This window comes from Quercus lobata, chromosome 9, assembly GCF_001633185.2.
Source record: "Quercus lobata isolate SW786 chromosome 9, ValleyOak3.0 Primary Assembly, whole genome shotgun sequence".
Classification (NCBI taxonomy): Eukaryota; Viridiplantae; Streptophyta; class Magnoliopsida; order Fagales; family Fagaceae; genus Quercus; species Quercus lobata.
This window is the reverse complement of record NC_044912.1, coordinates 5,639,751-5,654,660: the sequence shown is the minus strand read 5'-3', so window position 1 is coordinate 5,654,660 and position 14,910 is coordinate 5,639,751. Positions and strand designations below refer to the sequence as shown.

The 14,910-nt window shown below is 34.8% G+C and overlaps 2 protein-coding genes across 2 annotated transcripts; both read left to right on the top strand.

Moving 5' to 3' along the window:
* Positions 1-221: 221 nt before the first annotated feature.
* On the top strand, positions 222-11,902 carry LOC115959734 (structural maintenance of chromosomes protein 2-1-like). The gene is made up of 21 exons (XM_031078264.1): positions 222-735; positions 1,862-2,542; positions 2,728-2,871; positions 2,980-3,270; positions 3,354-3,539; positions 3,621-3,785; positions 3,873-3,932; positions 4,260-4,322; positions 4,817-4,908; positions 5,178-5,274; positions 6,823-6,939; positions 7,026-7,244; positions 7,861-8,001; positions 8,068-8,235; positions 8,317-8,501; positions 8,608-8,701; positions 8,774-8,862; positions 9,017-9,242; positions 9,517-9,591; positions 10,729-10,875; positions 11,764-11,902. The coding sequence occupies exons 1-20, from the start codon at positions 418-420 to the stop codon at positions 10,837-10,839; spliced, it is 3,522 nt and encodes a 1,173-aa protein (XP_030934124.1). The 5' UTR covers positions 222-417; the 3' UTR covers positions 10,840-10,875; positions 11,764-11,902.
* Positions 11,903-12,137: 235 nt separating this feature from the next.
* LOC115959735 lies at positions 12,138-14,338 on the top strand. Its single transcript, XM_031078265.1, has 3 exons — positions 12,138-12,953; positions 13,749-13,850; positions 13,996-14,338. The coding sequence occupies exons 1-3, from the start codon at positions 12,821-12,823 to the stop codon at positions 14,082-14,084; spliced, it is 324 nt and encodes a 107-aa protein (XP_030934125.1). The 5' UTR covers positions 12,138-12,820; the 3' UTR covers positions 14,085-14,338.
* The last annotated feature ends 572 nt before the right edge of the window (positions 14,339-14,910 follow it).

Sequence of the window (14,910 nt, the reverse complement as noted above, 5' to 3'; positions counted from 1 at the left end):
TAGTAAAAAATTTCCTCACACAGCCACTACTTTTGTTTCTCAAAAAAAAATTTGTAGTGAAAAAAAACTTGCGAAAATTAATTTTGTATTAGCATTACTTTGAAATTAGAATTCAGCCCAAACTGGTCCATAAAAAGCCCAACCCAACAGTTGGGTTCACCCCGTCTTGGCCCAAAAATGAATCAACGTTAAATTTTTTCAGAGAACCGAAGCGAAAAGCATTTTCCCGCCTTTGACACAGTACAGACTACAGAGCTCATAGATCCAAACATTTTTCACTTTCAAAATTCAAACCCCTCTCTCCCACTTCACTTCCCCCAAACACAAAAAAACCAAATCCACTTCTAGGGTTTCGAATTTCGATCTCCAAAACCCTAATTCCCTTCCCATTCACTCTCTAGGGTTTTTGGTGAGACAATGCACATCAAGGAGATATGCTTGGAAGGGTTCAAATCCTACGCGACGAGAACCGTGGTCCCAGGGTTCGACCCGTTTTTCAACGCGATTACGGGTCTCAACGGGTCCGGCAAGTCCAACATCCTCGATTCGATTTGCTTCGTGCTCGGGATCACGAATTTGCAGCAGGTTAGGGCTTCGAATCTTCAGGAGCTCGTGTACAAGCAAGGCCAAGCGGGAATTACTAAGGCCACTGTGTCCATCGTCTTCAATAACTCCGACCGGACTCGGAGCCCACTCGGGTACGAGGACCACCGCGAAATCACTGTTACTCGACAGGTTCGGTTTCCTATTTCGTAATTACTTTGTAATTGTTTCAATTACTATGTTTTAGGTGATTTATTTTAGAATAATGTGTGGAAATTATGTTTTTGATTAATATAGTTGATAAATTATCCGCGATAGCTTAAGTTGTTAGGAAATTATGAATTTAATTATTTAACTATGGAATATGTTATAACCCGTGTTTGATTGTACTCATTAAGGAAGAATTGAGAGGGTCTTGTTAAAGCAAATATACAAATAATCCCTTTAAGTGAATTGTAATAAAAAAAACTCGACAGGTTTCGTTTGCTATTTTGCAGTTAGTTTGTGACTAATTATGTTAAATTTTGGGTAATTATATGGATTATTATGTTTTAGGTGATTTATTTTAGAATATTATGTGGAAATTTTGGTTAGGAAGGTGGATTTTGGATTAATAAAGTTGAAAATTTGTCACTTATCACGAGAGCTTAATTGTAGTGTAACAATGATGGTGTAAATTTGGATTTTGAGCTTGTGGGTTTTTTTTTTTTGGATAATAGCATTTCATAAGTGTAGTTGTGGATAAGATGGATTGGGATCAAAAGTGCAAGATGTAAATGTTTGTGGGTTTCAGTGCTAAATTGCTAACTGTTTTGCAAGCGGAGTTGTTTGTTAAAAATGGTAATTGTATATAGAGGGGCTAATGAATAGGATTTCTAGTGCAAATGTATTAGCCTTGGGCCATCAAGTGCTAGTGAGCATGTTTGATTCTTTAAGAGTGGTTACTTGAGCTCTGCCTCTAATGGCACTTCCTTCTTGCACAAGTATGGGTGGAGGGTAAGGTCATGGAAAACAGAAAAAGAAACAGCTGTCAGTTTGTGCAATACTGCTTGAGGTTGGTGCCATATTCAAATTGCCCCTTTGAGGTTCATGCTTAGGTGGGGACAACGTTGGGAAATGGCCTTTTTATAGTGCTGTTTTGGTGAATTTGGTGATGGATCCATTTTAATAAGCTAAGTACAATTGGTTCTTTTGTTTAACGTCCCTCTTTACACACCATCTGAGTATATCATAAGTTAATGGTGAATCTTAAAAAAAAAAAAGGAAAAAGATATATATTTTATTATATTTTTTGAGCATATATTGTTATATTCTGCAGATTGTGGTTGGTGGAAGGAACAAATATCTGATCAATGGAAAACTTGCCCAGCCTAGTCAGGTTCAGAATCTTTTCCATTCGGTGCAGCTTAATGTTAACAATCCACATTTTCTTATAATGCAAGGGCGTATTACCAAGGTTTTAAATATGAAACCCCCTGAGATCCTGTCCATGCTTGAAGAGGCTGCTGGTACAAGAATGTATGAGACAAAGAAAGAGTCTGCATTGAAAACACTTGAGAAGAAGCAGAGTAAGGTTGATGAGATCAACAAGCTTCTTGACCAGGAAATACTGCCTGCTTTGGAGAAGTTGAGGAAAGAACGGACACAGTATATGCAATGGGCGAATGGCAATGCTGAGTTGGATAGACTTAAAAGGTTTTGCATTGCTTACGAATTTGTTCAAGCAGAGAGGATTAAAGATAATGCAGTATGTGGGGTGGAACAGGTAAAGGCCAGGATTGCCGAGACTGATGACAATATGGGAACTATGCGGGCAGAAATACAGGAGATGGAGACTGAAGTATCAAAATTGACTGCTGAAAAGGAAGCAAGTATGGGTGGGGAGGTTAAATCTTTGTCGGAGAAAGTAGACACTATTTCTCAAGATCTTGTGAGGGAAGTGTCTGCACTGAACAATAAAGAAGACACTCTCAAAAGTGAAAAAGAAAATGCTGAAAAGGTAACTGAGTTTCACTTCTCAAACTCACTTTATTCTTTTGTATATTTTCAAGCTTTGTGTATTTGTAAAAAAATAAAGGGTTCACATTCTCTGCTCTTTCTGTTCCATAGTATCTCCTCCCCTTCCCCTTTTCCTTGCCAATTTTGTGAATATTGTAATTAGATTTTACATTTTGATGTCTCCAGATTGTTAATAATATTGAAGATTTGAAGCATTCTGTGGAAGAGAAGGCCTCTGCTGTTAGAAAGGCTGAAGAAGGGGCATCTGATCTGAAAAAGAGGTTTGAGGAACTTACTAAGAGTTTGGAGGAGTATGAAAATGATTACCAGGTATATATGCTTATATTGTGTGTGCTATTCCATTGACATTGGTACTGCTTTCAGTTGATTGGAAATCAGATTGCATTTTTGAATTTGATTATGTAAAACTATGGTTAGGGTGTATTAGCTGGCAAGAGCAATGGAAATGAGGAGAAATGCCTTGAAGATCAACTAGGTGATGCCAAGGTAGCTGTTGGAAGTGCTGAAACAGAATTGAAACAGTTGAAAACAAAAATAAGCCACTGTGAGAAGGAGCTGAAAGAGAAAAGACGTCAGTTAATGTCAAAACGTGAAGAAGCTGTTTCTGTAGAGAAAGAGCTTAAGGCTAGAACAAGTGATGTGGAAAATGTTAAGAAGGCATTAGAGTCTCTTCCATATAAAGAGGGACAGATGGAGGCATTACAAAAGGTTGCTATGGTTATATCCACCACTTATATAGTATATAAATCTCAATTTAGTCAATAATTCTGTAAATTAAAATATTTCTTCAGGATCGTGCATCTGAGTTGGAGCTGGTGCAGAAGTTGAAGGATGAAATACGCAATCTGTCAGCACAATTAGCAAATGTTGAGTTCACATATCGTGACCCTATGAGGAATTTTGATAGGTCAAAGGTAAAAGGTGTGGTGGCAAAGCTTATCAAAGTAAGGGATAGCTCCACGATGACTGCCTTAGAGGTTAGAATGCATGATACATCATTGTTCATTTCATATCTGAAATTTGGTAAGTTGACTCTTACAAATTTAGTGAACTTTCAGGTTACTGCTGGTGGAAAGTTGTTTAATGTTGTTGTAGACACAGAAAATACTGGGAAACAACTGCTTCAGAATGGTGATCTTCGAAGAAGAGTGACAATTATACCTTTGAACAAAATACAATCCCACGTTGTTCCCCCAAGGGTTCAACATTCTGCTGTTAGATTGGTTAGTCAGTGAATTAATTTTTCTCCACAGTCTAACATCTTTGTCAGATAAATTGTTCTGGGAATAATACCATTCTTTCAATTTTAGGTAGGCAATGATAATGCAGAACTGGCTCTTTCCTTGGTTGGTTATGAGGAGGAGTTGAAGGTGTGTTTCCAATGAGCCCATTTGATTTGATGTTTTAAGCCTCAAAACTGCGAGCTGCTTATTTTGAATTGTTGATGCATTTTTCTGTGGTATTATTGTTAAATATTCAAGTAATTAGTGGTAAGGTTTGTGATGCATTTTTCTGCACCTAAACAAATTTGGGTGCTGAAGTTTGTTGCATGTATTTTTCATTTTGGTTGTTTGCTAGTTACAAACAGCAGATGCATAGACTTGTGATCAACTTCTGTACCTTTTCTTTATCCTTTCATGGATGAGTTGAATATACATTTCATCAAATTCTAAAAGTTTGTGTACTGTAAATTGCAGACTGCTATGGAATATGTATTTGGTTCAACCTTTGTTTGCAAGACCGTTGATGCTGCCAAGGAGGTACGCTCCTTTTTGGCTCTTTTTTCATCTAGGGCATCAATTCAAGAGCTTGATTCAACTCATGGTGGTTGTCCTTGCTTTGGTGATGGCATGTTCACCTCTTTTATTTGGTGTTCTAGTAGTCTTGACAAAAATGCTTGACTTTCACATTGTTATACAATTTTAAGAAATTCTTTTATTTGTTTCCAAATCAATCTTAAACATGGTAGGACACAAGTGTTGTGTCCTAAAGTGTCTGAAATGCCAAATTATCTGATGTTTCCCCTTCTAATCATTATCCCTTTTAACGTTATTGTTCTTGGTACTTTTTGAGAAGTGTAAATGAGGTAATCATTGTAGGTTTTGTATCCAGCTCTGTTGGACATGCTTTTCTGATGATGCCTTTTCATTTATTTATTCATTTTTAAAATTGAGATTTCTCAATCATTAGTTGTACATTGCATTTTCTTATGGCTTTGCCCAATTTGACTTGCACTTTGTTGAATGTTTCATAGGTTGCTTTTAATAGGGAAATTCGCACCCGAAGTGTCACTCTTGAAGGGGATATATTTCAGCCAAGTGGTCTTTTGACTGGTGGAAGCCGCAAGTAAGTCACTATTTTTCCTTGTGCTCTAGTTGATAGTTGTCTCAGGCATTCTTAAATGTATTGCAAACATTCTCTCTCTAATAAGACTCGTAGGTTTCCTGACTAATTATATAGAATCAATATTGTTCTTTTGCATGGTTTTTGTGCTTTGCCTACGAACTCAAAGGTATTGTTATTTTATGCTTGTTAGAATAAGCTTTCAAGTATTTGTGTCTTCTTCTCTATAGATATTCTAGATGACCTTTTAAAATAACCATTTGTTGCTTTAGGGGTGGTGGTGATTTGCTAAGGCAACTTCATCATTTGGCAGAGGCTGAATCAAAACTTTATGCACATCAGAAAATGTTGTCTGAAATTGAAGCAAAGGTAGACCTTGAACAGCCTTTCGTCTTTGCCAGAATAAAAGTTTCTTGTGATTATCAGGGAAATTTCTTTTGCATACACTTTTAACGATGTATGTTACATTTTGGTCTTTGCATTGATAGTTACTTGGAGGAATCCAAGTTCTCCAAGTTCTTTTTGACATGATTAAAGACTTATAATTATGTGGGCCATATGAGTGCATTCATATCCTTGATGTTTGATATGTTTATCCATGACAAATGCATTTTGCTTGTTCTAAGTAGAGTTGGAAACAGTTTGCAGTAAACACTTTCATTAGAGAATTGCTCTACCAGTCACTTGTCAAAATAATCCTTGTTAGCATGCAAAGGAAGTTTAGCGAGACAAAAAAAATGCCCTTGGTACTGAACCTGCTCTGAAGTTATTAGTTTCTTTGCTGTATTGTCAACTACATTCATAAAGATAAACACAATGGCTAATGATAGAGATAATGGTAGAAATGTTTTTTAATGTGATACATTTATGAACCCATGCTTTATTTATGCTTGGTGTCTGGATTTGGAAGCATTGTGTGCCCAGCATTGTGCATTTTTTATTGGGATGCAGAATGCAAAATATATGCCTATCTTCACAGTTCGCTTTCTAGTGTTGGAGTGCAACACTTATGTCGATCCAACAATTCGTTGGGGTTGAACACATAAATTCTTAGTTGTCATAGTCTGATGTAGAGCCACATCTTGTGAAAGGCATGGCAATCTCACTGCCTACAACCATTTCCTTTTGATCATCCCCTTTTGCCTTTAGTGTGTTCAATTTTTTTTTTCTTTTTTTTTTTTTGGGATGGTGTGGAACCTAACCAAGGAAGGGCCCTTTGGACCCACCCCTGGGGAGTAAACTGTAAACTATGGATACACGACCCCACCCACTAGTACCGCTGATTAGGTAATTTGGGGAAACTCCTAGTGGGGATCGAATCTAGGAGGTTTGGGTCTCTAGCTTGTCCCAAGCCTCCAACCACTAGGCTGCACCCTGATGGGTTCAAATCACTTTGTTATACTGTTGCAGTTAATAGATTTAGCAAACCATATTATTTCTCAGTGCAAAATTTAGTTTCTACATTGCAACATTGGCCCGTTTGGTACATGTACTTAAACAATAATTTTCAGTTTTTAAATAATATTACACGTATTTTCACACTATTTTACCCACATGTATTTTCAAAAAATACAAACAATGTTATTAGAACAACATTACCAAATAGGCCCGTATTCTTATTTTATGTTATTTTTATTTTGAAGAGTACATGGATTTTATATAATTAGGTTGAACTGATACTTTATAACCTATTTTCATGTTTTTGTATCTTGTTACCTCTAGTCCTCTATTATCTTTGATCAGTCATTTTATTTTTTGGTGTATTGAACCTGTTGTGTTTTCGTAGCTATTACTATCATTGTTTTCATTTCTTACACATGGACTCTTGAAGTGCATGTTTATCTTTTGAAGGCTTATAGCTGTATGCAAAATTTGAAGTTCTTTGTTTTTTGCCGGCTTCTTGTCCTCACATTGCAGATTGCACAACTCATGCCTCTTCAGAAAAAGTTCACCGGCCTTAAAACACAGTTGGAGCTTAAATCATATGACCTTTCTTTATTTCAGGGCAGGGCTGAGCAAAATGAGCATCATAAGGTTCTGCTTATTTCTGTCTCTCATATGTGGCCTATATACTTATGAATAATATTTTGTTTTGATATTTGTTTTTGGGCACAATCTAGCTTGGTGAATTAGTGAAGAAAATCGAGTTGGAGCTTGAAGAAGCAAAATCTGCGGCTAAGGAAAAGCAACTTGTATATGAAAACTGTGTAAATACAGTTTCATTGCTTGAGAAATCTATCAAAGAACATGGTGATAATCGGGAGGGCAGACTCAAGGATTTGGAGAAAAAGATTAAGGCAGTAAAAGCTCAAATGCAGTCATCTTCAAAAGCTGTAAAGGTATGTTGCTGAATTTTCTTATAATATTGCATATGATCTTTAGGCATGCCTGCCTTCTATCTTCATCATCCTACTGTTTTCCAATGTGTGACAGTCGAAGTATAATTACTTTTCACAACCTACTCTTACTGATTGTGATGGTCAAATATTGTTTTGCATTGGCTAGTTCAAGTTCTATTGCAATGAAATTTTCTTTTGTCCCACTCTTCCCCCTCCAGAAACAAAAGAACCCAGTGGGCATGTAAAAACCTCAAGGAGGTACCTATAACACTCCTGGAGGTTTCATGGTCATATATATTATGGTGGAACTTATAAATTATCTTCCATTTACTTCATTAACTAAAAATTGTTATAGGTTATTTAGTCAATAATCATTATGTTATTATTAGAAGAAATATCATTAAGGATGGGGAAGTCAGATGTTAGTCAAAACACAGAATAACTGGTGATGCTGACATACATGTAGAGGTCTTGGCCTCACAGTTATTTCATAAATCTTTGGGTAGCTAAATAGTATTGTCATTTACTAAGTGTTAATGCCATTTGCTTCAGGTATCTAATAAGTGCTTGGTTCTTGCTCTTTAACTTCTTGTCACATGTTTTTGTTGGCTAGTAGGGGCATGAAAATGAAAAGGAGAGACTTGTTATGGAAATGGAAGCTGTTGTACAGGAACGTGCCTCCTTGGAGGCTCAACTAGTTTCTTTGAGAACACAAATTGACAGTCTCACTGCTGAATTAGAGGAACAAAAGGCCAAGGTAAACACAGATACTTTGACAAATTATGTGGTGTTGAAATTAGCGTCTCATGCTTCTTTGTTGCAGGTTGCTGCCACTAGGAATAATCATGATCAAGCTCAATCCAAACTCAATTTGATTCGACAGAAGATGAAGGAATGTGATTCCCAAATTAGTTGTATTCTTAAAGACCAGCAGAAACTTCAACATAAACTTAGTGAGACTAATCTTGAGAGGAAGAAGATGGAAAATGAGGTAATTTGCTTTTTTATCTGCACAGGTATTCCCCTATAACTTGATATACTGAATCAATTGGCTTTTGGTTTTCTGAATTAGGTCAAACGAATGGAGATGGAACAGAAAGATTGCTCTACAAAGGTAGACAAGCTTATTGAGAAGCATGCTTGGATTGCACCTGAGAAACAGCTATTTGGAAGAAGTGGGACTGATTATGATTTTGCATCTCGTGATCCTATTAAGGCAAGGGAAGAACTTGAGAGACTGCAGGTGGAACAATCTGGGTGTGTGACTTAGAAAATTCATTGTTATGAGTTTGATTAAAATTCCTTGATTATTATTATCTTTTTGATTAAAATTCATATATTTGTTCTTGTTTCATCTATGAAGCCTTGAGAAAAGGGTGAACAAGAAAGTTATGGCAATGTTTGAGAAAGCAGAAGATGAGTACAATGACTTGATGTCCAAGAAAAACATCATTGAGGTTTGTACCCCGTGATCTGTCTGAAGTTATACTTTGATTTCTCTTCACTTAATATAGGTTTGTTTTTCCTAGAATGACAAGTCCAAAATCAAGAAGGTCATTGAAGAGCTAGATGAGAAGAAGAAGGAAACACTAAAAGTTACTTGGGTAAAAGTTAACAGGTAAGTTGCGTTTTATTTGAGATCTGCTTTCTAAGTTGTAGTGGAGATTGGAACTAGTAATCTATCTCCTCCATGTATTTTGATGTTTCATCTAGTTGTTATTTCTCAAAGCTTTGATCAGACTTACTTTCAGAAATTTGTCCATTTTCTTCAGTGACTTTGGATCCATCTTTTCTACCCTATTGCCTGGAACCATGGCAAAACTAGAGCCTCCTGAAGGATGCAGCTTCCTTGATGGTCTTGAGGTTCGTGTTGCATTTGGATCTGTTTGGAAACAATCCCTGTCAGAACTCAGTGGAGGCCAACGATCTCTACTTGCACTTTCTCTAATCTTGGCACTGCTACTCTTTAAACCAGCTCCGCTTTACATATTGGATGAGGTACTTAATTCTTCCAAATGATTTGATATACCCTCGATAATCCTACTATTATTGGATTAGTCAATTGGGACACCTCTATCATAATTCTTTCAGCTAAACTAATCTTTAATCCAACTTACAGAAAAAAAAAATCTGTGTGATTTGCAAATTAGTAGATATGGCTTTTCATCATCTTGTTCCCATACATACACATGAGACCTTCCATACTGAGTTTTCTTGTATAAAAAGTGGTTCTCGAATCTACAAATGATTTGATTCTTAAGGTGTTATACAGGTTGATGCAGCTCTTGATCTAAGCCACACGCAGAACATAGGGAGAATGATAAAAACTCACTTTCCACACTCCCAGGTTTGATGACTTGTTTGTGGTGTATGTGATGTTTTATTTTTGTTTTCTTCTCTTCCACTTCATCTTCGTAAAATATAAAGCATAAAAGTTATATAATATAAAGCATATCAAATTTATAAAGCTTAGTGTTTTATTTTTATCTGTTTAAAACAGAAGTTTTGAAACACAGTGAAACATATATTCTTTTTGGCCCTCTTGAACACTGTTGTTCAACACTTTTTGGCCCCATATATATGTTGTTTACTTGGCTGTTGGTAATTTAGAGGTGAGTTGCCATAACTTCATATAGTGTGTATACCTTTTTTAAATGCATGTATACTGCTTGGACACTTCCCAATTCTGTCTTAAAAGATGGTCAATATTCTTGCTTGGATCAATATTTACTCAATTTTCACAGTATAAATGCTTGACTCAAGAAAGCAGAAAAAAGGAATCACAATGTTTTTAAGAACTTAAAAAAACCAATGAGCGATAGCTCAACTACTACTTCCTCTGATGTGTAACTTAAAAAAAAAAAAATCTTGAAAGTAAAACTTATTGCTATGTATGCTTCTGCAAAACATGATATGGTATATGTGATACAAGTGAAATGAAGGATAAATGCAGTATGAATTGCATTTTAATTGTATCGTAATGAAGGATAAATGTAGTATTATGAAACTTTGATTTAAATTTTAATTACATCATATGATACAAGGCACATTGAGCTAGAATATGCAAAATGCATTCCATTTGTATGTCATATGCAAATTATAGTAACAATAATTTCCGAAAATTTTGCTTGACAAAACTATTGAGTCCTTGATTCAATGGTACTAAACAATATAGCAAAGCATCCCTAGCAGGGGGGTGGGGGGTGCTAGTTTACAAGTCTTCTTTACAAGTTCTATGCATACATTAACATGGCAACTGCCATGTCATGTCATGTGTTGCATCCTACTCTTACAGAAAAAATGAGAAGATTCTTTTCGCCAAATAGCAATGCATTAATGCTTAAATATCTTTGAGGAAACATATGCTGAAGAATGAGGTGTCAAATACATCAAATTTGATAATGGAACTTGTTAGATAAAATCAGCTTTCTGTTACCTTTAGCCTGGTTTGAGTAATCTTCTCATTTGTTTTTTGCTTCTGCAGTTTATTGTGGTCTCATTGAAAGAAGGCATGTTCAATAATGCTAATGTTCTTTTCCGAACAAAATTTGTGGACGGTGTTTCTACTGTTCAAAGGACAGTTGCAGCTAAATAGAGAAAGTGATTGCTGTTGTCTTAGCATTTAATTCTAGTAAGTTTTTTTTTTCTCCCTTTTTTTGAGAAAAATATTATTCTTGCTTGTTATTATTTTTTTCCTGATAGCTCATGCATTCCATAGGATTTGAATCCATAACCTAATTCAGCACCCTATTTTTATGGGTTGGAAGTGCCCTTAGACCCAAAGGTCATTGGCTTATCATGCATTTATTTTTGTTTACTCTTCAGTATTTTTCTAGCAGCTATCTCCTAAAGTATTTAGCTTATGAAAATTCAACCTGAAGTCTCTGGTTAAATATTTTCCCAAATTAAGTATTCATATACCATGTGAGTCATGTAACCATGTCAATGACGTTAGTTGATAGCACTGTAGAAATCAGCCAATGGCAGAGTTATACATCGTTCCTACTTCCTAACCATTCAATTCATGATTTCTCTGGAGATTTTGAAGTAGTTATAATATTTAAGATCCAACCATACCTCATATTCTTATAATTTATAAATTATAATTTGAATATGTAAAATTCAAAGATGTTGTGTTTTTTAAGTCAGTGGAGTATAATTACTTTTACTTATCTCAAAAAAAGTAGAAGAATGAGAAAAAGATTCAATCATGTTGCTGGTAGTGCTTATAATGCTTGTCTTGTGGATGTCTCACCTGTTTTTATACTGCCTTAAAAAAAAGTAAGAAAGAGATAAAGACTACCCCCTTAAACTATAAAGGAAAAGGTATCCCACTTAAAACAACCTTGTCCAAAGATAAGGTATCCCACTTTTGCATTAGAGGTTTAGATTCCAAGCTTGACTAATATTAGATGTTTAATATTAACTCTTTAAAATACTATTCTAATTGTCGATCTTTCGTATAGTTGTTCATATGGGTATATGACATTCAAGCTGATGAGAGCTATGCATTTTGCAGCTACCTCTTTAATCCAGCCCGATGAAGTTTGTTACTGCGAAAAGGAACTCTTGATATATAGTTTGTATATTTGCTGTTGTATTTGCAACACTGTATATTTCCTGAATCCATTGTTGACCAACCTCTTGTTGGATGTACATCAAGTTGTGCCTCTCTAAGACCTGCAGTCTCTAAAGCCTCTTAAGCAATTTTTTAAAATCCTTTTAGGTTTTGAAGTTGTCCTTTTGAGATACATCACTAAAGAATAGTGCTACGTTTTAGTCCTTGATTTTGGCTAATTAGATTTTATTTTTTAAAAAGATTGAGCAAGAAAGACATCGAATAAGCAGAAAATGAAAGCCTAGTAGCCCTATTGAGACTTGAGAGTGACAATTAGCCAGATGCAAATTGTATTTCGGCATTGGAGCTTAGTAATCGAATTCCAAAGGAATTCCAGAACAGGAAAACGTGATATCTAGTAATTAAATAACCAAGTTAGGTCAAGAACAATATTGTTGGAATTTGGATATACTTTGTTATATTCCTTTATTAAAAAAAAAAAAAAAATCTTTTGCTTCTTTTTGGCAGAAGATATGGTTGTATATTTCGGTGGAAGTTCAGTGCAATCAATGACATTCCAGAAAAAGAAAAGGAAATGATGCCATTGAAAATGGTTTGATTCAGCAGTAAAAAGTTTACCCGTGATAGATTGTGATGCAGACTTGCAGAGGATTGGACATCCATATCTAATTTTAATCATGACTCAAGCTAATTGGTTTGTGTTTATGAGCATAAAGTTTTGAGTAATTCTATAGTCTAGACAAGTCAAAAAGCTACAACAATTTCACAATATTTTTATATTAACATGTCAGAAAAATGTAGTTTTGAAATGTTATAAAATTGTTGAGACTTTTTATTATATCCCTTGCATTATTTTTCCAAGTCTTAAACTGACTGGGCAAAATTAAAGTAACTTTCGATGAGATAAGAAAGTAGGAGGCAAATTCCTTTTGTTTTTTACTAAGTGATCTTTGGAGTATATACTTATATAGCCTATTTATAATACCATGCCCTAGAGATGCGTTCATGTGCCAAAACGATGGCCTCTAAGAAGTTCATCACTTGGGGGCTTCTCTTCATTTTGATGTTTCTGTTGGCCTCAGAAGCGGCATCCAGGAAAGTACTTGAGACTTCCGAGCTTGGGAATTCAAGTAACTCTGTTCTTATTCTTGGTTTTTATTTTCAATTTGCTTCTTTGTATTATTCTCATTTGATTAAGATGAATTGAGTGAAAAAGAAAATGAAATAAGTTAAGCTTATTTGCTTTAAAGCTATTTTTGTTGGGTTAGAGTGGAATTGTGGAAACGCACACTCTCTCTCATAACACTGGGTTAACAAAATAAAACAACTTTGAAAATTTCAATAGAAATATTATCATGAGTCAATGATATTTCATACTCTTATCAAAAGCAATTACTATATTTTATGCTTGGATATATTTTTAATACTTAATGTATCTTTTATATAATATTTTTTAAAGAACCTTTCATATACTTCTTTACATTGAAAGGCAGTGATGTTAGAGATACTACAAATTTCTTAATAATCTAGTATGTTAACTTTTATATATACCAAAAAAAAAAAAAAAAAAACAGTCATTGCATGTGGTTCATGTCCAAACAAAGAACAATTTGAAATTAATCAAGGACATTCATAACAAATTTCATTATATTTGAGCTAGAATGAGTGGTAAGCAATCCCACAAATTATCCAACAACCCAAATCAACACCAACCACGATAAAAACTTCAAAAATGTACCTACATCCAACAAACCAACTAATAAGTGTGTTGATGTAGTTTAGAGAGAGATTATTGTTAAATTGACATATCAGAATGTAAGCTTTTTTATTCTTAAAAAAAAAAAAAAAGTCCGTAAGCCTTTTCATTTAAAGGTTGTAATTTGAAAATGTTTTAATTTTGTGACATTATTGTCCTGTTCTTTTAGAGCCGAAAGGTGTCATGGCGCCTCCAACAACACCAACACTCAGGATCAATTTTGGAGTAGGAAGTTATGGTAATAAGCAATCCAGAAAGTCATCAATTCTAGGTATTGGAACTCGAGCATTTTTTTTCTTTGTAATTGTTGACATATTAATTTGTAAGCTTTTAATGGTAAAATTGATGGGATTTCTAATATGTCACGATTTTAAAAGAGTCTTAATTTTTGTGGTAATATTGTTTTAAATTTTCAGAGGGGAACAAAAGTAAAGGCCCGATACCTCCGACAGCACCAAATCCTGGTGTCCATTTACCCAAAACGCCTTCGGGTAGTCGAATTTAAGTTGAGATATGTAGCACATAAATAAAAGAAGTGAATGAATTCTCTTCCTCCATTACTTGGTGATTTAATAAGCTACAAACCTTTGATGTTACAAGTTATCCAATATAAAAGAAAACCAGCTATCCAATCTGAAAATTCATGCCATGTGACTTGTGATTATGGTTGTTGTGATGCACGTTTAGTGCACATTATTGTACCTTTGGAATTCTATTAAACTTTTTCAATATAAATATGGCCTCTCGAATTTTGTTGTTGATAATTTGATAGTTACAATAGTGCGGAAGGATTTGAACTTTGAATATCGTCATGGAAAGTATTTGCAGATGCAGCTATCATCGCTAAACCCGGACTTCCATATCACCAAAAAATCGTTGAAAATGCCAAAAGTTATTATCAATTTTACTGCAAAAAATTTATAAAATGATGTGGTTACAAATATACCAAGAATATTATAGCTTAATTGACACCTCTGATGAAAAACTTTTGAAATCATGTGTAAACTTCTAAAATCACATAACAAGTTAAAAACAACCTTCAAGATCCTCAAAGCAATTCAAGAACTCTGGAACGTACAAACCCCAAAAATGGCCCAAATATCATGGTGCTTATTATCTTTTTGTATTGGATCCTGTTATCTCTACCGTAATTCCTCAATTCGTATAATTTTGTACGTCTCATGAGGCAATGTGGCCATTTTGAAGAAATTTGATTTAATTATGCCTTTGATTGTGGTCTAGTTGGCCATTTTTTAACTAGTACAATCTATTGCAGTGATTCTCATTCTCACTAAGAGTTCTTGATTTTGAAAAGAGAAAATAATTAAAAG